This window comes from Falco punctatus (genome assembly GCF_963210335.1).
Source record: "Falco punctatus genome assembly, chromosome: 12".
NCBI lineage: Eukaryota > Metazoa > Chordata > Aves > Falconiformes > Falconidae > Falco > Falco punctatus.
This window is the reverse complement of record NC_137592.1, coordinates 29833713-29858002: the sequence shown is the minus strand read 5'-3', so window position 1 is coordinate 29858002 and position 24290 is coordinate 29833713. Positions and strand designations below refer to the sequence as shown.

At 45.6% G+C, this 24290-nt stretch overlaps 1 protein-coding gene across 18 annotated transcripts in view; it reads right to left on the bottom strand.

The window, feature by feature from the left end:
- Positions 1-1032: 1032 nt before the first annotated feature.
- Positions 1033-24290, bottom strand: part of LOC308072247 (ankyrin repeat domain-containing protein 9-like) — a 39808-nt gene continuing 16550 nt past the window's right edge. For 8 of the 18 annotated variants that reach the window (XM_080408851.1, XM_080408852.1, XM_080408853.1 and 5 more), the window contains exon 2: positions 1033-24290. This exon is cut by the window's right edge. In XM_080408851.1, coding sequence (XP_080264977.1) covers positions 1649-2539 — 891 coding nt within the window. In that variant the 5' untranslated portion in view covers positions 2540-24290 and the 3' untranslated portion in view covers positions 1033-1648. The other 10 variants (XM_080408847.1, XM_080408848.1, XM_080408857.1 and 7 more) reach the window with 9 other exon arrangements.

Sequence of the window (24290 nt, the reverse complement as noted above, 5' to 3'; positions counted from 1 at the left end):
CACGTTGCACAGCGCTGCAGGAAATCTCCGCCTGGCTGTGGCTGGCATCACCAGCATCCTGGCACACAAGAGGTAACCTGTGCACAGGGAAAATGAGCGGAATTGCTCCCTGTGCTGACGGAAAAAAGGGTGCAGCTCCAGCACAGCCTCCTTGGCACAGGCAGGGAATTAGCCAGACGAGCTACAAGCCATTTTTGCACGGAGCAATTGAGATGTGACCACACACCCTGCCTTAGCCAGAGCCCTGCTAGAAGGGGTTTGTGCCCCACAGCCTTTGGCTCCAAATGTGTTTAAAGAGACAAGTAACTCCTTCACAGCTATTCCGTATGGATCCGGGGAAGTGGGTTACACTGCTTCAGCAGAGCAGCAGGTTGCGCTAAGAAAAGAGGGGAGAACACTAAGAAAGAGGGGGTCCAAAACAAGGGATGTCCTCCAAAGGGAGCTGGGATCCTGCCACTGCTCTGATGGTGTTGAGCACAGCCAGGAGAGCAGTACCAGTGCCTTGAACATACAGGGCTTTTCCTGGGCAGCAAGACAGAGCTCCCCAGAAAGCAGGGCAGCCCCAGCCCTGCTTTCTGCAAATACACCCGGCCTGCAATGCTGAGGGGAGCCAGCGGGAACTTTTTGTATTTTCCAGGATCAGGCCCTCTTTCTGGACCCAGGTGGCGGAAATGCTCTAATTGACAAGTGACAACTTTTAACAGGAGAACGTTATACCCCAGCTGAGGATAACTAGAAATGCTGGTGGCTCTGAGACCCACTGGGAAATCAAGTTAGTGAATTACGTCTGTTGTGGAGATATGTTCAGCCCTAAAACACAAGTCAAGGAGAAATAATGTCACTTAGGAAGGACAAGGCTTCCACTGGCCCTGCTCTGATTTCCATCTGTTTACCGGACAGCAGGGAAAATGGGAAAATGGTTCCTTCCCCACTGCACAAGCCTGTAGAGGCATGGGGCTAGGATTGCCTTTAACCCCCTCACTCCCAGGTGAGACAGGATGCTTTCAGTTAGCTGTTCTGCTGGGGCCCACCCCCCAGCAATATACATTCACTGCCCCCCTCTGAAGCCATGCCCTTCACACTATGACCTGCTGTAAAGTAACCCAGTAAAATCAGGTACCCTACAAGACTGCCTCTACAACCCTGCAGCATCAGCCATGGACCTTTTGGTTATTACTAATGATGCTAGACCATTGTTAGAAAGGAACCCTGATGTTTGAACCCTGTTGGTGTGGGGTGGTATTTCTCCCAGCTCTAGCAGAACAGAGTCCCACAGTTACACCGTTTGAAAATCCCACTGGGCATGTAGTTCCTTTTTACCCAGGTATGTTACACAGGATACAGTTATCATATTGGGAATTCAGATACACTGATACCAGCTGACAGCTAAGAAACCAAACATAACACAGTCTCGACTACAGTTAACCCTTCACATGCACAATGAAACAGAAAACAAGGAAGGCATTTGCCTTTAAAAGTGCCGTGCCTGCAATCAATTAGAAAAGACATTTAAAATCTTGTCACAAAATATTGGATTTTCCAGCATAGCCTAATAGGTTAAGTACTAAAATCACACTAAAATGTAGAGGGTGGTGGATGACCAGCTCCCCTAAGTTGCCTTTGAAAATCCAAGACCCAGTAAATAAAGTCAAGGAAAAACATTTACCACATTTTTTGTCGGTAGCTTTTTGCCATAGGATGGTAAGGGCTTTAGTGCCTGAGGTATAGGTAGTTCCTGGATGCTTTTAGGGAAGTGGGAGGGGGGAAGAGTCTGGAGAATAGTTTGCATAGCTTGCAGATATAAAGAAGCAGGTGTGTTCCCAACCAGGCTGTTGAATTTGTCTTCCCCCAGCAAAGCTGTCCAGTGGTCTGGATGCTCCTGCAGAACTTTCCGCATCTTAAACTGGGGGTTGGGCATGAAGAGCAAGAGGTAGTCGAGGCAGAGCTTCTTTGATGCCACATTGACTTTGGAGTCCCACATCTGCTCCAGGATGACGTCCAGCGGGGTAAGCCCTTTACTGTCCTCTATCCTGGGAGAAGCTCCATTCCCGAGGAGGATGAGGACTGTCTCTGACCTCAACAGTTCACAGGCAAGGTGCAGAGGGGTTTTCCCATCTTCCAGATGAAAGCAACCAGTCCTGTTGATGTAGGAGTTCAAGCTGGGGAGCTTGTGTGCGATTTTGATGATCAGCGCCAAGATATCTCTCCTGTCATATGTGACCGCCATGGCCAAGTGAGGAGCAGAGGATGGGCAGTAGCAGAAGTGTTCCCCAGGCACCTTGAGAGCCTCCTCTGGAAAATGAGACAGCAGATACTGAGCATAAGGCAGGTGGTTATGCACCACTGCATAGAGAAGGGCTTCTGAAGGTGAGTAGGTTCTTAGGCTGGCATTTTCCTCCCAGTAAAAATACTCCATAGTTCTCATGTCTTCCAGCATCCACACAGGCTTGTGATCTCTCACAGCCTGGTAGAACATATAGGATAGGAACTTGCAGTGCCTGCTCTGATCATCCTGCAGGCTGGCCTGGTTGCTGGCCATGGCTCAGCAAATAAAGAGCAGCTCCACGTAAAATCACTCCAGACTGTAAGATCTGTGCACTTGGAATGCAGATCCCGATGCTGCTGCAACCTTCAGGCTGTCATTGCTGCCTGGACTGCACTAGCTGGAATGCCTGGGCTGATCATCTCCACCCATTCATTGTTTTTCCCCTCACTGCAGTGGTTTTGTTTAGGTAAGCACAATCCCACAGGCTCAGTTAACCCATGCCATGCAAGCAGATGGTTAGTAAGTACATCCCGCTCTGCGCGTGGTACAGGTTACTGGAACATTGTCAGACTGTGAGTGATTTTATACACACACAGCTAGAGAGAAGAGAGGGAGAGACTAAAATTAGCTTGAGAGGTGAGGCGGATTTCTGTCTGCATTTCGTGTCTAACTAGATCCGCTCATACATTGCAGTAAGTGCAATAGCAATATTCCTCTGTTTTTTGTATGTCACTCACACACACGCAGCTCATTATATAGTAAAAAATACGTAGCGGTGTAAAATGCTCCACAGCTGATAATACACATGATTATATGCTCAGGAAATCAAGGGATCTGTAGCCCTAGCATTAGGAAGGGATCCCTATTTTATAAATAATGGTATGGCTGGCCACTTAGGAGACACAGATGTTAATGGATTGTCTATAAGGCATTAGTGATGTTTAAGATTCCAGCATTAATCTCTGCAGAGAAAAGAGTCGAACGGTATGTGCAGTAACTATTCCCAGTATTGAAGCATATTGCTCGGTTTAAATGCCTGCCTTTGTTTAGCAAGGAAATATCTGAAGTGCCTCTCCATTGCACAGCAAGTACATAAACAAAAGGTTAATGGCCAGACCCCACTGGCAGATGGAGAGCTTTGGTCTAAGCATTTCTCAGCCCTCATGCTCCAGGACTGGGGTCAGAGCCAGTTGCAATGGGGGGAAGTGGGATTAAACGATCAGACTTGTGCAGTGTCCTGGTAAGACACGGAAGACCAAGGCTGACAGGCTTGAGGGGGCACTGCCTGTTGGATGAGGCAGAAGGACCTAAACAAAATTAAATTCACAGAAAATAAATGAACTAAGCGCCCTTTATGACAACTTGTGTGTAAGGAAGGAGGCTTCCATGCATTTTATAAATTAACAGATTGCAGTAAGGTGGTATCTCATCAACTTGATAGGAAAACAGGGAAAATACAGAAAATCAAGAATTCTGTTTTCATTTAGTGAGGAGACAAACATATATTCCATATATTCAAACTATAAAGTGTTCAAGCATCTAATCTGAACATCTCCAAATGATGTCTGGGGCCATCCAAACAGAAAATCAAAGCCACTCACAAAACTGGGCCTAGACTTAACACATCTTCCAGAGTTCTGGATATTCAAGTCCATAGCCCAAACATTCCATTTTAGAACCAATTTTCATATGGTTGGAATAAACAAGCATATGTCCAGTTTTTGCCCACCGTTACTGTGGTTATGCATGAAAATGCTGCTGCATAGTCATTTGCACATGTCTCGTACCCATGGTCATAATAAGCCATGTGCATGCTCAGGGCTGGATCCAAAGCCTACCAAAGGGCACAGGGAGGTTCCGCTGGCTCCTGCACGCTCTGGATCCAGCATTAGTCGTGCACTTGGAGACACACATTTTGTTTCTCCAATTACTAACACAACCCATCTGAAACGTAGACTTAGGTACTTGGAAGAGAGGTGAATTAGTATTTAAGTGGCTAGGCTCTTTTGACTAAAGCTCTCACAGGGCTTTCCCTACTAGTAAATCATTGCTATACCCTAGGAATTACATTAATTTCATTATTTCCATGTTGCAGGTATGGGAAAACACGCACACATTTTCCATAGCCCAGTTTCACAGAACAGCTCACGGAGGGAGCTGGGAACTGAACCAGGGATTGCTGCGTCTTTGCCCAGGGTTACAGCCATTAAGCAACCCTCACCTGCTACTGGTGTTAAGATAGGTGTCCCCAGAGAAGTGGTCACAGCACCAAGCCTGTCAGTTCAAGGAGCACCTGGACAATGCTTTTAGTCATACAGTTTGGTTTTAAGTAGTCCTGTGAGGAGCAGGGAGTTGAACCTGCTGCAGAGACACATGAAAGTCAAGTGAAAAAACATTCTGCAAGTATCTCTACAGAAGAGGGAAGCCAAAATCCCAGAATTGGGAATGGCCACCAGGCTTATGGCAATCACCTCTACACCACAGGTCCAGGATGTCCAGGATGTGAAAACATTTGTAATTACAGGTTACCTTGTAATTCCAGGTTACACTGTAATTCTGCCCAGGAAGCCCAGCACAAAACAAGGGGAGTCCTTCCCGTGGTTTGCTTGCCTCTGTCGGGTGTTCAACGGCACAGGTCTGCCCGCCACGGTGGCTCCTCTCCTTGGCCTGTTTTGTTTTTTCCAGGATAGAAAAGCCGGAGCTGAAGGCACATGCTTGATGGCAATGCATCACTTCTGAATTATATTACAAACATAATCCATCTATAAAACATTACAGATCCATTAGAAATGGAAGACATTAACACGGAAAGCTTTCCTGAGGACCTGGAAGATTAGGAGTTCTGGAGTTTCTGTTTATGTCTTTGAATTTTGATCTGTGGCTACAAATAATGTATCCTAACTGACAATGTATTTCTTGTGGCTTCCCTTTTAGCCAAAGTGCAGTCTAGAAGGTGAGCAGAGTCTGTTCTGACTCCTAGAGTGTCCAAGGGAGCAGGAACAGTTTTGAAGGGTGAAACTGAAAACAAAAGTTGATTTCACCCAAAACACCATTTACCATTTCAGCTGAGACCAAGAGGCTCTTTAGACCTCTCCCAGGCAGATGCATTTTTCACATTTTGATGGGGATTTCAGCTCATAAAGTGATTTGGTTATTGTGAGCCTGTGAGAAATATAGTGTGTTTCTGAGTGATTCAGGAATCTTCTTACAGTGTTATGCTCAAAACATTGTTTCTGGGCAAAAGGGAAATGTACCTTATATAGAGAGACAAAAAATTTTTGTTAGTATAACCGAAACCTTAGCACTCTAATAAAAAATTGTTATTAATCCAGGTCTAAGTATTACAGAAAAATAAATAATACTCCTATGCAGAAAAATGTCAATGTGAATAACGAAGATGATGATAATGATGATAATAATAATTCTTTAAAAATCAAAATTGTTATGCACACACTTCTTAACTTCTACCCCTGTTCCTGGTGTTATGCTCCCCCTGCCCTTGCTCCTTTGGGTCCTAAGGTTGGTGCTTTCGTTCTGGTGGTGGTGTTAGAGGGAATTATCAGCATCTGGAGTCCTTCAGTGGGAGGAATGTCAGTGGGAGGGATGGTTTCCTCTTTGTCATTCTAGAATCTGCTGGGGGTCTGTTTTATGATTAGTAACATGCTTTTATACCTGGGGTTTTTTTCTTCATTGGATTGAAACTCCATTTTCTATCCAAATTTACTGTATGTGTTGATTATATACATGTAAGATACAATTTCTTTGTCCTCTTTGCTACCTCTAAAACTGTTCTTGCCCAGCTCCACATCTGTGTTTCTTTAACTGACCATTGGTGAGTCGTTTGTAGCTGTGACGTCTCTGGCCAAGCCTGTGCCCCACCTCTTACCATCCCATGCCTGTATTGCCCTGCACCGCACCCTGTGCCTCTACTTCTCAAGACCTCTGCTGTCGTACCAGGGCTATAATTAACTCTATTAACTCTAGCTTATTAACTTGGAGTCGTGAACACCTCGTGGTGCATGGAAGAGTTACTTACTACTGCTATCTGTATAAAACGATGGTTGTACCATACAGTGCTAACCAAAGTAAAACAAATCAGCCATAGCCACCTGGTCAGAAGGAAAATAATATTCCTACAGCTAAATTGAGTTTAAATAAAGTGGCAGCAGGTCAATAAATGTCCAGGCAAAGCAAACTCGACAAGCCTCGGTCCTGAGCCTTTGCACACTCGGTACAAAACCTGCGGCCTGTTACTAGCAATGGCCATACTGTACTGCAGGGGTAGAGGGTTTCAATCGATCCTGTTTCTGGAATAAACCGAAGCAGAAAGGCTTTGTGTACTGCACGTGGCTGAGAATGTGGCTTACACTTATCCTTTCTCTGTCACTTCCTCCTGCTGCCATTCTGTGTAAAGACACAGGGAGCAATGAGGAGCACCATGGAGTCAAGAGAGGATGGAGATACCCTCTGGAAATGGACAAAAACATCAGCAGATTTCGGTCCCTGGGACTGAGGATAGATGTCTTGTTTGGCTGGGAGTGGGGCTGTCGTGTTTGTCGCTGCAATGGCTGGTGAGAACAATGCATTTCCCCACTTTAAGGGAAGAGCAGGCATGCCACCGGCCCCAGCAGTGTAGGGCCTAATCTAAGCTGAGCTCAGCTCCTTCCCACCACGTTTTCACCTGGACACACACATGAGAACCTTAAAGGAAGAAGATGCCTGGGAAACACAAGATGGAAAGGCTCTGGGGAAGATTCAGACTTCCTCCAGCCTGCCACATCTGTCAAACACTCCAGTGAGATGTATCTTGCTCTCTTTCTTCCTTTCTTCAGTGATCTCTACTGGCTGAAAAACAGATTTTCCAGGCACAACTGATGCCAGTTCCTCTATGCCCTTTGCACAGGATGATTTAGCCAGGACATACAAAGAAGTAAACCAATTGCCAGGTACTGGGTGCCTGAGCACAAAGCAAGAGAGTTACAGAAACCTGATCCCTTGATGCAGAGGTGTGCTGCTTTTCAGCATCCCATCTGTTGGTCTTCAGCCTTTCCTTGGGAAAGAAAAACTGATCTGTAGGTGATGGGTTATAAACCTTCTGCTACGGTGAGCCTCTAGCAATGCTTGCTGTGTCCTGCTCTCCACGTCCAGCCCAGACCGTGCAGCACAGCTTGCGCACACGCTGTGTGATGAGCTAGCACCCTTATGCAGAGCCCTGCCGCACCACAAGGCTGGCTTTACAGAGCCTGAAGGGTTGGTTTCTTTTATACCCTGCTACATGCTCACCACCTCTAATTCATCCAGCTGACTAAACAAGGCTTTGGGATGGTGGAAAAATCTACAGTCTGACCTGTCCTGAATTGCAGAATATTTCACTTCTGCTCACTGGATTCAAACAGCGAATGAAACAATCTCTGACTATACGGCTAGAGGCTGGAAATGAAAATAAGCAGAGATTTACCAGTCTGGAAAGCATTTGAATTACGTGTGATGGGACCAGCTGATGTGCTGTATGCAGAACAAATCAATCCCCAGATGGTTATTTACCTGCAGAAGTTTGGAAGTGAAAGATAACTGCCTAAGATGCCAGAGTCATATACAATGTATGTAAAAGGGAGTCATCTAGAGAGAAATGGAGGATGTTCACATTATGCCCATGCTGCCAGTTAAGCAGTGCTGTAACCCAGACATATGTCCTGTTCATACTGTTACATTCAGATGCTCACCTGCACGTTGTACAAAGGCCTGGAGCACTCACAAGAGGTAGGGGAGCCCGGGCAACATGGTGCTTTCCTGCAGGTTCTTGCTTCTCCAGCCTGCGAAGGGCTTAACCCGTTGTGTTCGAGTTTCACCTAGTGCTTTACTTCCAAAGTGCAACGAGTCTGAGCTTTACTGCAGCAAGCCATGAACAGCATGCACGGAAAACGCATGTACCAAAGGGGCTGATTGTGCCTCTGCCTGTTCCTTTGTCCACTTTTAAGCGCAGGGTACAGATAGAAGCCTTGACGTAGGACACGCTTCCAGCATACATGGGTCTTGACAGGGGGGCAAGCCTTTTGGAAGCAACAACACTCTGGTGGCCAGCAACAGCACAGGTCAATGCAACATGAGGATCGTCAGAAGAACGCTAGATGATGAGCTTCCTTGCAATGTGCTTACAGTGAAGTGGAGCCTGCTGCAAATGTGACAGCATCTCCGCTAAGATGCAAGAAGGAAGGTGTAAGACTGAAGATGGATCTTGACACAGAATCTTCTGTGTCTCCTGAAAAGTGTTCTGCAAAGTTTTCTTCTGTTCCCCTACAGGATACTTAAGCAAAATCCCTGGCATTGTACATTGTGGTCACCAAGTGCCAACACTTTGTGTTACATCCTCGATGTCTGGGAAAAAGTAGCCGAGAGAGATGCAGACAGCAAAGCACGAAGTGTCATGAGATTAGTGAAGTTCTGAACTCTGGCCCCTCACAGCAATTACCAGAAAATTTAACAGCATTTCTTGATTTATGATGGATATCTTTTCCTTTAATCCATCTTGCTGCTTTAAGGAACAGAAGTTATAAAATATGTGGCAGGTCTCTATCTCTACCCCAGGTGAAAGCCGAATGCCTTTTTTTGGAGCCACACTCATCTCTTCGGGCATACACAACCTCAGTGTGCCTGACCATGTGGCACTGGCCAGCAGCAAAGGCATGCTGAAGGCTGTCCGGTTGTCACTACGTGACCTGAGTGGCAGAGACCTACAGCATAATACTAGCTGTGGCCCCCAAGGTACAACCTCCCTTACCTTCTAATGAGGAATGTGGGAATATTGAGTCTTTCCCAAAGCAGTTTCCCTCCTAAGTCTCAGCACGAGGAATGCTGCAGGAGGCAGGTGTTGGTGTCTGAACAAGCCTCAGCAAGGGGGACAGGTGCTGAGGGCTCAAGTTGGACTGGGCTTAGGACAAGGAGTGAGCTGGGCCAGGAGACGGGTCAGGAGCAGGACCCAAATGAGGTGACAGAATTGAAGGCTGAGCTTGCTCAGAGTGTTGGAAAAGACACAGAGCAACAAGGTACAACTAGTACCATCCTTCTGCCTGTGTTCGGAATGGGGCTTTCATGGATATGGGATCCAGGGCCCAAATAAGCTGTTTGGCTTGCTGAACTCTCTGTTTTCAGGGAAACTGCTTGTGAGCAGCTGGTGGGATTGCCAGAGCCTGGGGACTGTCGGGTCCTGGAGGCTGGTCAGGGCAGAATCCCCACTGCCATGAATCAAACGCCTTTCCTCTGTCAGCTCCCAGGGAGGGATTGCCCATTTCTAAAGGCAGGCACTCAGTAAACACTGGAGTAATTCCAAAGGAAGGATAAAAATGTTTCTAACTCTCTCTGAATGTCATACAACTCATCAAATATAGGTTAGATCAAGTAGTAAGCTCATGTCTGGAGGATGAGATGCCACCTCAGTTTAATCAGCTATGAAAACAACACGGCTCATTTTATTCCATTTTTTTAAAAATGCTTTTGAGACCTGATTGCACAGAGCCTGCATGCCAAAAAACCTGGTGTCTCCCATTTCTGTGAGCCCATTTGTTTCAGTTCCCAACTCCTGTCCTAATTTAAGACTACATCTCTCAAAGACAGTACATAAATAGACAGATTACCATGCCTCTTCCAGAAAGTAACCTGTCAGCTGAGCTGTTTGAAGAACAAAAAGCCCTTACAGTCTGTGCCTGCAGACACATTGAACCAGATGCTGGTTTTCCAGTGAATGGCTGAGACAGCCTTATATTGTTGGACATTTTCCTTCCTTGTGATGATTGTGAGTCTCGGTGCCCTGATTTACCATACTTCTATGTAAATGTCAAGGCTGACAACGACTGAGAAAGGATTCAGGAGGGTATGAATAAATTTAGTTTCCAAAACTAACGAAAAGTAATACTTTTTTACACAACCCATAATTAACCTGGGGAATTCAGTGCTACACAATATCAACAAGGTTAAATGCTTTACCATCTCCAGGGAAAGTTTTTATTTTTTCTGTAGTTATTAAGGACTTTGATCTGTGTGTGTGCAGCAGCTGACACTACACCAAAACTGTAACTCTGACGTCCTACCCCCGTGTAGGTGGGCAAATAAATAAAAACCTACAGCTGTGCCATTCCTAACACAATGATGACAGATTTGTCTGAACCTTCTTAGTAGTTCTAGTGCTGTATTGGTATTGTGAACAAGAGCTTGTCAGAAACTTAACGCCTGTGCATTTTTGTGTGGAAAATGCCAGGGCTGTGAGACTGAGTCGCTTTGCAGAATGCATCAGTTTCATTGCATCTTTTGACAAAATTCATGGTCCAAAAAGGGATGAACGTATTTTTTACATTATTTGGATTGAACCCATTACAAAAGAAAAATTCAGGTTGTGAGATGCTCTGTTAAACTCCCCAGTCTCCAAGTTATAATCCCATAATTAACTGCTGGAGGTTACTGAAAACAATCTTCAGCTTCAGTATCATTACAAAATTATTTGTAAGGAAAGTCTTTGCAGTGTCTTCTGAGGCCTCAGAGATGAGAGAGACTTCAAATTTAATTCAGTCATCAAGCGTGCCAGTTCCTAGGCCCTGCCTATCATTGTCTCGTAGACAATATCCAGAGCCAAAGATACACACTCGCCACCATGTTTCTTCACAATTTCTAGTGGGTTTTTCTACAATGGGTTTTTAATCTGGGATGAGTGCACAGTCCTAGCAACAAAAAAGCACTTCAGAAATACCTGAAAATGGTATTTGTCTAAGTAAGATTCTTGTGGACTTTATTAGCTCTAATGCTTTGTTCAAAGAATTGTACTAGAATAGTGGATTCCCTGAACAGGGGATGACTCAGCCAGTGACAAATTGCTTCTACTACCAGGTATAATGAGTTCAGAGCCTGCTAACCTGCAGCTGCTCATCTGTTTCCTTCTTCTTTATGGTTTAATGTATATGTGAAGTTGGCCGGTGAGAATTCGCTCAACAACAGATGGATTACCAGCAAAATGAAAGCAGGAAATTCCATAAGGCTGCTCAAAGGAGAAGCATTCCGATGCTTCAGAAATGCTGTGGGCCCAGTGGTTTCCCATTAAGTCCGCCGAGGTACATTGCTTGCTTGGACGTGAACTTTCTGTGGGAGGGCTGCCTCAGCGCTCATTCATCAGCACCCAGGGAAATATCATCCTGGACACCTCTGAGCTGTCTGACAATAGAAATACTATAAATATCAGAAAGCCTGAAACAGCTGTTAGTGCATAGCAGCCTTTAGTGAGATCCCAGCTAACAGCTGGTGAGTTGAACACTAAAGGAGAATTTAAAGATCTTCACAAAGCCACCCTTTCACTGACTGAAGCCTCTGGCTCATACATCTAGTTGATTCAGGACAGAAAAATAAATTCTGTTTGTGCCACATTAAACATACTGAAATATTCATCAATAATGCCCCAAAGGATGTTGAATTGCTTCAGCATACTGCAGTATTTAAGTTAACCGCTCCTATATTCTGTTTTAGAAGTCTTCTGCCCATCATGAGCAAACCATCTCCTTTTAATAAAGTTGATAACTGGTGATAAGGAAAGAACTTTTACTACAAAGTAACTGAGGTAAGAGGCAGAAAGTAATGACCTCAACTTTCAGATTGTTGCTAGAATTTAGAAGAATGGCTTAAATTTTCAATATATGTGACAGCTGGATGCCGGTTTTCTTTTGTTTTCTTTTTTGTTGTTTTTAGGTGAAAACCTAGGAAGTAGAAGCTCTTTCTCTCGACGAAATGCGGTCTGTGCAAACTCCTGTTTACAGTCACCTTTCTGCGCAACTCGTGCCAGACTGCCTTTGCAAACCCTTGTTCAAGATCTCAACAGCAAGGTACTGAAATTAAACCAAAACATCAGCGTGGCCCTCATTGCTTCCCCCCCCCCTCCCCCGCAAATTGAGAGAATTTGCGGAAGGAGCGATACACCACTGGCAGCCAAATTCCTCTGAGTACAACCCTAACACTAATGCAGGCTAATGAAGGGCCATGGCCTATATTCATGTTCTGAGCCTGCAAGCTCCCCTTTGCTCAGCAGCACATGCTGCAGTTTACTTGTGTGTTGCACACTTCCTCCTTGTCCCAGGCTTTGCAATTCTGCACCAAGCTGTCAGTGAATTAAAAATCCAGGCTCTGAGGGTCCAGGAGTTAGGCTGGGGGGATGCTGCTCCCCCTGGCATCATGGATGGTGGTGAACCCTCAGTGGATACCTGAGGTGGCCCTTCCTTTGCTTTGCCTGGCAGTGATGTTGACCACGACAGATCGTTCACAGGGGGCTTCCATCCCTAAATGCAACATCTGGTGCCATTTGAGACAGGTAAGGATCTGAGACAACCACACAGAGATGCTAGAAGGGCTTGCTGAAGCTCGTCGTCTTTCCACAAAAGTAGCTGGAGGTCAGGGAAAATAGCCTGGAGCTTCTGACTTAGCACCACTGTTAGACATCTCGTGTGGCTTTCCATGCTTCAGCAGCCACCCTGTGGGCCATGACTGGTGACTGCTGCCTGGTGCTTCAGTGGGTGTGGGTGGGTGGCACTGCGTTGTGGGCACACTGAAGACTGGATACTGGAGTCTTCAATGGGAAGACTGGAACGTTTTGATGCAAATGATTCTCCACTGAAGAGCTCCAGAAAAGCCTCTGGTGAGGTCTGACCCTACCTAGCAGGAGTGAAGAACCATCAGGGTTTCTATTAGAGCCTCCCTCTGGTCCTTTTACCTTCAGGGCTGCTGTGGAGCCCAGGGATCCCCTAGCACAGCCCTGCCATGCCAAGTCCCAAGGACAGTCCATGGGTTTGCAGGCTGGCTTCTTCCCTGAGCACCGGGACGCTTGCAAACCATGCAGCCCCTTGGGTAAGGCTCCCAGCCAGCCTTCACTCTGCCACCCCACAGCTTGGTCAGGCAGGTGACAACAGAGCTGGGACTCCTTGTTCTTCCAGCAGCCTGGATAGACACCACCAGCAGCTAGGCATCTCCAAGAGTCTTGATGTTGGCAAGATGAAATATTGTTCATCTCTAAATGATATTTGAATTTGGAGATTTAGATCTTGATCTGGGGCCTGAAAATATCCTGAACATAGATTCATCTTTATGAAACAGAAATTCATTCTCCCAGCCAGCTCCAGTTGTCAGGACTCACTCCTTCTCGAAATGAGGCCATCTATCATAGAGACAGGCACCTAACTGCAACCCAGATTTGAAACTGTTGGCTTGGAGGTTTGTAACTAAAATCCCAGCAACATCCCAACTGTTCTCAGGCTCACACTGAGGGGCCGCATCTGCTTGAAGTAAAAAATCTGAATTTACATGAGTCACACATCGACTCATTCTGTGTAAAGACACTGTAAAAGCAATGGCAAAAAAAAAAAAAAAAAAGCTGTCTGTGCCAGCAATGCCATGTTTACGTTAAAGCCTGTCAAATACAGCCCTAAAACCACTACATAAATAGGTGGAAATATTGAATGTGCTGCCGCATCATAAAATTGAAAGTGTTAAACTATTACAGATGGCTAATATGCATTATCTTCCTCATTTGTGAAAGTGAGGTCTCCTCTTCATCAAGCAGAGGCATTGTCCTCCCGACAGCCACAGCTCCTGCAGGAGAAAGGGACTGTCAGACGCAAGCCTGCTCTGCAGCTGCATCCGTCCTCTCCCCACACGGCCCTGCTGCTCCACAATCCTACTTGCCAGCTTGGTGCTAAAACAGAATCTGCAAACTGTAAAAAATTGGTGTAACTATATATCAGGGCCCGAAACTAATTTGGTTCGCAGTCTTAAGTATGTTGGCATTTCAGAGCCTTCATGATTTTTGTCGTGTAACTCTTTTTAAGAGTGAAGAATTGCTATTCACCCCTTGCTTTACAAATTGGAAACTGAGCTAGGCACAGCGTTAGTGATTTCCCCAAACCACAGAGGCATGTTTCTTCCTTTTCTATGGTATTATTTTTTTTAACATGCTACAAGTCTTTCCAGCTACTTTGAATTCACACAAGAGATGGGACCAATATTTTAATATGAGCATATCAGTGTCTCGGTGACCTTCCCCAGCACCCGGTGAATGAACACCAAGTTCTGGAGCCTGGGCTAAAAGAGTGTGAAATACACCGCTGTTTCTACCTGCTTTAAAGTCTCTTGCATGCATGATCGGTGTGTTCTGCTCACATGCTCAGACTTGACTCCATCGCCAGGTATCAAGTCAGGAAAGATTTTTCTTGCAATCAGTTTGGCAGAAACTGATTTTTTTTTCTCTGTTTTTTTCCTTACATTATAGAAATGATGCTGCACTGTCTGTTTCTTCAGACAATCTTGATTCATGTTTGTGACCATCCTGAATGCTGCCATAGGGCTCATTTTCCCAGCTGATGGCTGCGATTACCTCTCTTGGATTCTCCCACTAGAGGGGCTGCCTGACTCCCTTTCATCGGGGTTGCAAACATTCACTGCTCATCTCCTCAGCCTGTAAATCCCCATCCTTCCCACCACTGCCATTCAACAGATGGATATTGATATCCGTCTCTGATTGATCCAGGGAGGTCACTGCTGTCATCAGTTTAATGAATTTCCAAGTGAGTGTCTTCATCTTTTCTCCCACATAGGCACGTCTGGGACAGTGAAGAGTAAATCCCCATCAGTGTCTCAAGACTGGCTCATTTTTCCCTCCCAGATCCCTGCTTTAACCTCTCTTTTGCTGTCATGGCTGGAAAAAGCACTCAACAGAGGTTAGACTGCTGCTGCGCTGACATTACTGCCTCACACCACCCAAATGTTTTCATGGCATGCTTTCCTCTCTGTACATCTTGGTCTAGCGTCATGTTGTAGGCTCTCTGGGGGTCTTCTGATCCTGGTGGGTGACTGAGGATGTTGGTAACTTGCAGTGGGCTGCTCCCCACCTGCAGGTCTCAGACTTGAGGGGCAGAACCACCCCACAGACAGCAGGCAGACAGTGAGAGACAGGAGGATGCCCAGAGCCCAGAGGCTCCCTGGCCCTGTGCCTCACCCCTATCCTGCTGCCTGATCTCAGAAACCTCTCTAATCTCCTGCCAAGCCTTCCTTGTCCGTTTTCCTGACACCCCCCTCACTTTGTGGACCATGTGGCCTTGACCACTTTGTTCTGCCCACGGGTTCTCAGCACGTCTCTGGCACAACTCTGCACCCAGCACAACCTGCCCTTGTAAGCACCTGGAAAAACCCTGGGTGGGCACACAGCTGCATGGGCAACACTGTAGAAGCAAAACACTCTTGCCAAAACTGAGACCTGAAAACAAATTTGAGAAGCAGGCTTGAAAAATTAAATTGGCAGTTTAACCATTTCTATTTATTTATGATTTTATTGCATTTCTCACCATGGGCAGAAGAACTGGATGATTTTTTCTGCTCACCTGCCTATATTCTGCTTAAGATTCTGTTACATTTTCTTGATGTAGTCTAAGCTACAGTATGTCCTTTTTTTCAGAACACCATCTCTTTCCCTCTGCAAAATCTTATCTGGGTAGATTTCAAGAAGCTGCTATGTTGTCTGGGATTTATAGATGTGTGATAAACCCACTTAACCAAACAAAAAGGATACTCCATACATGTACAGTTACATACAGTCACACTGACTCTCTCATCGGTGGCTATTTTGCATCCTCGGTTCCTGCATGCCCATGATAACATGCATCCTACTGCTGTATAAAATGCACACCAGGCAGCCAATGCCTTCTGGAAAGTCTTGGACTTGTACATGGGCTGTTGTTCTATTCATGAACGTATGTCTGATGCTTCCCAGAAACTGCAGTTAAGGACACGTGCTGACATTGCCAGGGTAATCCCTAAAGGCAAACACAATAGTCCATATGGTAAATTCTCCTGTTGCACCTTACTTTCATAAGTTTAGTGAATTTTGTGATGCACAGATTGGCTGACACATGAATTTCACATCTGAGAAAGAGGTAAGATATTGCACACAGGACAGATGACCTTTAATGTATATTTCAGAGTTTTTCCTCTGCATTTCCTGTGTAATGGAAAAGTTTTAATTATTTAATCTGTTTACAGTTTTCCAATAAGACCACTAGCAAAGGCAAAATCAGTGAAGCTATGAAAATCAACATTAAGCGCTAAAATCTGTTTCTGTCAGCTGGCAGGAAGCAAGAAACCCAGTTCTTGATGACTGCGTAGTCTTTGACAAGCAGCGTGAGGATGAATCAACCTTTGCATGCCTCACTATTCAAATGTATCCCTGCAAAGTCAACACATGGATAAAAGGGAAAAGTCTCATCGCGTTCAAGCACCCACAAGGTGGTGCCATGCAATAATTTTAAGAGGAAACACTCCACCAAGGCGTTAGAGATCGAGATCCAGCTCCCCTTACGAATTACCACTTACTGCAGTAGCAACTTGTTTTTCTAAATCGCAAGCCAAACACCACCCCAACAACAACTTGCAGTCAATCAGTCCAAAGGATCGTATCAAGGATTTCTGGATGCTGCCTCGGGTCCCCTCCAACCTCTTCCCTGTTGCAGGGTTGTGTTCCACCTCCGTGAGCAGCCCTAGGGACTTTCCTCCACATGAGATGGCTCTGCAGCATAATAAATCTCACATCAAGACTGCTTCCCTATCAGCACACCTCTGCGTTAAATAAAGATCACCTTTAACCTCGTGGGCCCCAAACATGCAGCTTAGTTTGCTTTGGATAGGCTAATAGGCACGGGAAAAGTCCCTAGCAAGGGTAACTGTCAGCCTTGTGGTAATTCCACTTCCCATACAGCTGTTTGTCCTTTCTGCATCATCATCTCTTGCTCACAGGACAAACACTGTCCTCCATTAGTGACAGACTCAGGGTAACCGAGTCAACAGAGTGAAGAGTAGGAACCCCTCATTTCAGTATTAGCAGGACATCGCCAGCTATACACTACATCAGTTTTCCCACTCACATGGAGATGACCAGCTTAATTCTAGCAGGTCTTGGATGAACAGGAGATTTTTGAGGACTCCGGAGCTTCCTGCCTGTGTCAGCTTCAGATAGGTGGCTTAGAAGTTTACCTCTCCCTCAGACCCAGCCTGAATCCCTTGCTCTAGCAAAGATCCCCTTGAGATCAGGGTGAGCTTTTGTAGGGTTCAGCTGGTTGTTCCTAACCTGCAGGTTATCTCCACCCCTTCAGGCCCCATTCTTTGCTGAATGTCAAACTGTCTGCAAGACCAGTAACTTCTAAATCATGTAAACAACGTATGTTGACCAGACATTAAAACTGAGGATGCATACTGACTGTCCGCATAAACACAAACACCAGATTAACAGAGCAAGAAGTCTTTCACAAAGAATTACATCTCTTTTTGCAGCTCTTTAACAGCTTAAGTTGCTTTCTTCCCCAGTCAAACTCATCGCAACACTAGTCACAATTCTAATGAAATTCAGATGATAATCCAGCTGAGAGTCTTGATAGCACCTCTGCCTGTGGCTGTTCTTGGCTCTGTGGCCTGGAGGAATGCAGAGGAAAATTGTATTAGCCTGTCTTCCAAAGGCAAGGAATTAAAACTTGTGAACATTGCTATCTAAAATGTGTCAGTGAATCATATGTTTACCGTTAAGCAACTGCCAGAACAACACAGGTAAATGAGCAGGGAAATGGTTGTTTATAGCCTCAGCTACTCCTAGTTGCTGTTTACTGGCGGAGTGCCATAAAGACAAAGGAGAATAAAATGGAAGATGGGAAAGAGTCCCTAAAGCTGACACTCAAATGAAGTGTGGGGAGTCACATACCACAGGGAAACGTACTCTTGTCCTCTCTTTTGTTATCACTTCTATAAAGAACCATAAAATCATGAAGAGCAGGGTGACGATAAATACCATACAAGCGTTTATTGCACTTTCTTGTAGGAGAACAAGAAATGAAACTAGCAATTAGCAACCTCTCCACAAGCAGGAGGATGTGGCTCTTCATACATGGCAAGAAATCTGTAAAATGCCTTGCCAGAGGAGACTGTAGATGCAAATCTTTAGAGAGGCACAAAAAGGTACTGGAAAGCTTCATGGAGGAAAAGAACCCATGAGGGGCTTTTGACAGCAGCTCCTCACTCAGAAAGCCTGTAAGCTGCTGGGTAGGAGGAAGGCAGGCAGCACAGAGAGACATTATTTATTCTGGACCGCTTGGTGGTGGTGAGGCCACACCTGGGCTGCTGTGTCCAGCCTTGGATCCCCTTCCCAGGTCAAGGGGGATGTGGGGAAACCGGCCGGGCCCAGTGGGGGCTGCCCGTGTGTGCAGGGGCCCACAGGACGTGCCCCTGCGGAGAGGTGGAGGGAGCTGGGCTTGCTTAGGCCGGGGAGGGGTGCCTGGGAGGTGGGCTAGTCGTGGCCTGCCACCCCCCCTGGGGAGGTACAGAGGTGGCAGAGCCAAAAAGTTCTCAGCCGTAGCGGGCAATACAATAGGTGGTGGTGACAGTTCGCTGTTTGGGGGGCCCAGGCTGGGCTTTAGGGAAAATGTTTTTCACCAGGAGACCTGCAGAGGGGACTTCCAGCCAACATTTCCATGATTCTGTATCAGTTTCAAACCTGAATACTTGCATTCTGCAGACCCCCAGGAAGTGGTGGGGACTTTGAGACAAAACCTAGAGAGAGCAAATATATCTAATAGGGTAGCTGGGGGCATGTCCTTCTTATTATCCCCTGTTTTGTACTGACACCGTTATGGGTTTTCAGTGAGACAGTCTGTTATTTATGCACCTCATTAAAAGGACCGTTCTCAGTGTCACTGGGATGACACTGTTCTTTATTTGTATTTTAACAGAAGCGATGCAGTCACATCATGTTCCAGTAAATAGGCCCTGACCTCCAACAGTAGCTGCGTGCGACATAGATGAGGACCTGCTAGGAAGCCGGGTGCCTGTTGTCTCAGCCTCCCCTGGCCAGGCATTTACAGGCTATTTTGAGCCCTGGTCCACTTCCAGTTCAGCATGAATGAACTTGTCAAGCCACGGCCCTAAAGCAGCTCACTCTTCCCAGCATTAACATTATGTTCATAAAATACAGGGGTACCAATCGGAGTGCCTAACTCTCACGCTAGCCGAGACAGAGAGCAAAATGGCCAACACGTTCCCAAAGCCTCCAAGGCAGGAAAAATGAGCACAGGCTGGCTGAGGGGTAAAAGCAGAAGCTACCAGACAAGCCAACATGAGAGCAGCACGTCAGCCTACGGGCTGCCAACTTTTTTTAAGCATTTGGGCTTCCTGAGAAGTATTTCAACATAGAACAGCAAGTGAGATCCAGGGTTATGCTGGGGGAGCTCCTTCCAGCCACAGGGCGCATCATGAGACTCTGTTTGCTGAGGGAAGTGTAACAAGTGAGGGAAAAAGGGCAAAACAGCATGATATGAAGAGTTCGGTAAGGAACGTATGTAAGGACAAAGATATACAGTGGAAAGAGAAGGCCATTTTTGTTTGATAAAAAAGGGAACAGCAAAGGAGATATGTACAGAAGGAATAACACCCCCCTCCCCATGACCTTGCTATGGGTGAATAATTTCTCCTAAGCCTGTAGGGAGTTGCCCCTCACATTTTGTAGAACATTTTTGTGGTTTAACCATCCTTCAGACTCACTGCTAGGACTAAAAAAAGCTCATCTGTAACTTCTTGGTGATGATTTTGTGGACTCCTGCCCATCAGCAAAAAAGAAGATATCATACGTTCCCTTTACTGTCTGTTAGGATGGGACCTATTTCTGTCCAAAGCGTCTCAACCAATTTCAGATAACAGCGTCCTGGAGATTAAATGCTTCATAACCCTGGAACATCCCAGACCTTTCCTTATGTACCTTCCTCAGCCTGACTGAGTGAGATGTTAGAATATGGGCAAGGCAGGGAGCTTTTCAGAGGAAAATATTCATGGGAAAATATAGGGAAAATGGGGAATCTCCCTGCTTCTTCTGCTGTGACTGGTGCAGAACAGCTTTTGGCATATTTGATAGGAAGTTTTTTCTCCACCCAGGTTTTATATTACCTAGTATTTGTATTGTTTGAGATTACCCTACATTTCTCTGACATCCTGTCGCAAGGGAGTTTCCTGGGTGTTATGCTTTATTTGGATTCATCTCACGAGGACAGATGAGCTCAAGTTAAAGAGCCTGCACCCATAATTTGAAGATATGATGATTTTGGACCTGAGGTTCCTCTGGCCAAGCAGCCCTGCTCTAGATCAAACGTTAGGTTTCCTTAATGTCCTGTGATGCTCAGATCTGAGGGCTTTGAGCCTGCTTCTACATTAATGTGTCATTCCTTTTTATTGCAGCTTTCTTGTGCTAGTGCAGAAACTTTAATGGAGGAGCCACAGGCTACCACTTGCAGCCACAGTCCTGCTGTTTAAGGAGCAATCAAGCAGAGAGCAGAGGAACATCACAGCTCATATTCTGGACAGGCAGGCTCTTCAAAATGTTTTCCAAGAAAATTATCTGCACAGAGTTCTGTACAAATCTAATTCTACCCCATTAACCAATAGCTTATAACCAGCCCAGAAAAAAATCAGGTATAATAGCCCTATGACAAATGTGCTAGCACTTAGCCAATTCATTTCTCTACCTACTAAATGAATGCTTTAAACCCAAGAGCCTCACCCCTTTAACCTCCCTGGTTAATGTTTCCAGATGACATGCCAAACGTATCCATTTTATAAAGCCACATTAAAATTAGAGATGGGAAAAGTCTGGTGGGTCATCTTGGTTAAGCAGGATTGTTCCATAAAGAATAATACTGAAATTGTATTAACAAAGCTTCAAGAGCTTTTTGACATGGAAAGGACCGACACTCATTTTTCATTTTGCTCTAACCAACTTGCTTATTACCTGCATCTCTGCTCAGAGCCCCGGTTTTGTATTGGGTACCACTGTACATACATAGAAGAGAAAGGTGGGCCATGTGCCAGCAACCCTGCCTGATAAGACAACAGAGATGCTACCTCAGAGATCAGCCATGCTCAAAGTAGTGGGTCAGGGCTGAGTGATATGCTTGGCAGCGTGTGTAGCGCGCAACATCGGTCTAATGCTCACAGAGTTTTCCCCAGAACTTATGACAGAAGAATTTTAGGAAGGATTTAGGATGACCTTGAAGGTGATGTCATGGTGTTTTAAATGGAGAGGCTCCTTTGCTGTGCGGTACAGAGTATGAAGAACATCTAGTCAATGTGACTGTTGTCCTTCGTGAAATGAAGACATCTGGACTGCATAAAAAGAGGCCACAAAAGGCCTTAGAGGCAATAGTAAAAAATTTGGGTTTGGTGTTGCTGACAGAGGAGTTTGCAAAGTAGTGGCAGGGGGTGGTGGTGGTGCCGGAGTGATGTGGTCACCCCTTTTGTCCTCTTCAGTGCTCTGCATCCTACCCAACTGAGTCACGCTCTCTCTGCCAAATATGCCTCAGCAGGCTGTTCTTTTGAGTAGCCTCTTAGATGGGTTCTGATGTTCCCACTCAAACTATGAAGGTTTTACCTTATTCCAAATCAAACAAACTCACCGGACATAAGAATTGCTGTTGCTGTGTCAAACCATACAGCCTACTATCCTGTCCCAAACAGTGCCAAAAAGCCCCCAGATGCCAGGGGAGGGTTTAAGAGAATAAGCTGGTGTATGCACACCCTCTCTGAACTTGTTTCCATTACTGCTTACAGCAACAGAAAGGACCAAAGACACTCAGGGATGAAGAGGGTAGATCAGTCACCCTGCTGTGGCTATGCAAAAACCCAGGGGTGTTGCATGGAGCCTGCAAGCGGGTTTCTCTCAACCTGTCCCACACTGTAGCCTCTCTGGTCCTTAGCTTTTCATCAGCATGTCAGAAGTCTGTGAAAAGCTGGAATCAGGAGTGACCCCCATCCTGAATGTATAAGGGAAGTGGGATATTCAAAACCATTGAGGCTGTCAGATTTACAATCTAGGAAAGTCACTTGGAAATAGGAGAGCAGCTCCCGACACCCTGGGCAGTTTTAATCAAAGTCAGAGGCTGGACACACTTAAGGGAGAATTGCAAATCAGAGGGTGAGAATGGAATACTCCTTAAAAAGAAAATGTATCACAAATATTAGGTTTGCCTAGGAAGACTGTAGAATATTTTCCATTTAGGTTATTTGAAATATGTTTAGGATGATCTGAAGTACTTGTTCCTGCCTCAGCCTAGGAAGTGGAGGTTGGTGATGCCCTGAGCTGCCTTCTGACCCTTCATTATCTGAGTCTCTGGTATCAAATACTAATTTTTTGTGTCAACCAGATGTCATTGAGAAAATGAACTTGATTTTTTTTTTTCCCCTGGAGTCCTTAATAACCTGTGGCAGCTGATGCCACCAAAACATTTTTATTGCACTCTGCTGTGGGGATTCGTGGTCAACCGTTTTGAGTGCACGCTGCCCTCACTAAACTTAGATGGACAAATGTTTACCTGCAGCACAGCACAGGCAACGGTAGCTGCAGGCTCCTCTTTATTTATAGCTCACTAGCACAGGCAAGCTGCAGTCTGCCTGTCTTTGGTCACCTGCTCCTATCTGAGGTTAACGCACGAGTAAGCAGTAACTTCCTAAAGGCTAAACTGTATTTGCAGAAAAGATCGCTTTATCCCAGTCACTGCTACAGACAGATATAAAGTAATCCCTCCAGACATCTGAAGGCTAAGCCTGCTTATCTGACGGTGTGAGGTCAGACAAAGGGACTGATAGGGGTATATGTTCATGATAGCAATTGCAATTGCTTTGCAAATAGATGTCCCTCAAAGGGTTTCTTCAAAATACTGACAAGTCAAAATACAGATTCTTGAGAAAATTAAGGTTTTAATAATATATAATCTCTGATCAGGATGCTTTTAATCACCCAAACACAAAATAGCTATAAGATATTTTCTTAGAGAGCTCAAGCTTATCAGATGTCATCTTGCAGGGTTAAGTTGATTAGTGCAATGGTTAGGAAGGAAACTCTCCCCACCAGGCACAGTTAGTACCCGCTGGTAGCCCAGGTCTTACCCAGGCTCCGTGGCTGGGCACAAGCTGTGGTGGACCCAGAGCGAAGCGTGGGCTGACAGGTGCTCACGTCCAGTCAGCTGCTGCCTTTCTCAATTAAAGAGCTGGGTGATCCCTGCCTTCCCCTGCATCAGGCCACCCAGCTCTCTGTGGAGGGAAGTGCCCACAATCTGTCCCAGTATCAAATGTGGCTGACCTTGGCCAATGGGTTCCAGATTTGCTGGGGAACAACCAAAGGGGAAACAGATGGACAAACAGCATGAGAGTATAAGCTTTGTTTCCTTAGAAAACCAGGCTAAACTGTCCTTCTTGGTTCAGAATAGCAAATACAGACAGCCATGCTTGCTACAGCCTCAGGTCTCTTTTGGCTTCAAAACCATGAAAGCCCTATGAATTATTGCCATACCTGCCACTCCTGGCTACGGCAACTGAACTGCTCTTCTCCACAAATTCTGGTTGCATTGTCCAGAACTCTGCTCCAGGGCATATCTTATCATGTGGTTGACCTCCTCCTCTCCTCCGTCCCCACCATCCTCACCTGACTCCAGCCCTGAAGATCGCAGCCACTCTGCTTCTCCATCACACAGAGGGATCGCCTCTGAGATAAAGCAACTCAGTCATAGCTGGAATATAACTGTGCATTATGTTGTAGCCAAGCACTGCACACACGTAACAAGCACCACAGTTTTTTTGCAATAATAAATATTGATAATATATCTAATATAATAATTAATTATGCAATAAAAATTCATCACAATATCACAGAATCACAGAAGATCTTGAGTTGGAAGGGACCCATAAGAATCACCGAGTCCAGCTTTCTCGGAGGAGAGTCCTAGCAGGACTGGCTAACACCAAAGCAAAGATTAGCACACTCCCTGCCATCCTCAGGCTTGGGGGCTTTGGGCTACAGCTGCCAGTTTGTATTGGGACAGGACTGAGGAAATCCAGTTTGTACTGGGACAGGGCCTAGTCCATACTGGGATGGGACCTATCAAAGTGCAGTAAACTCAACAGCCTTAATGGTTAATATCACAAGCAGGAA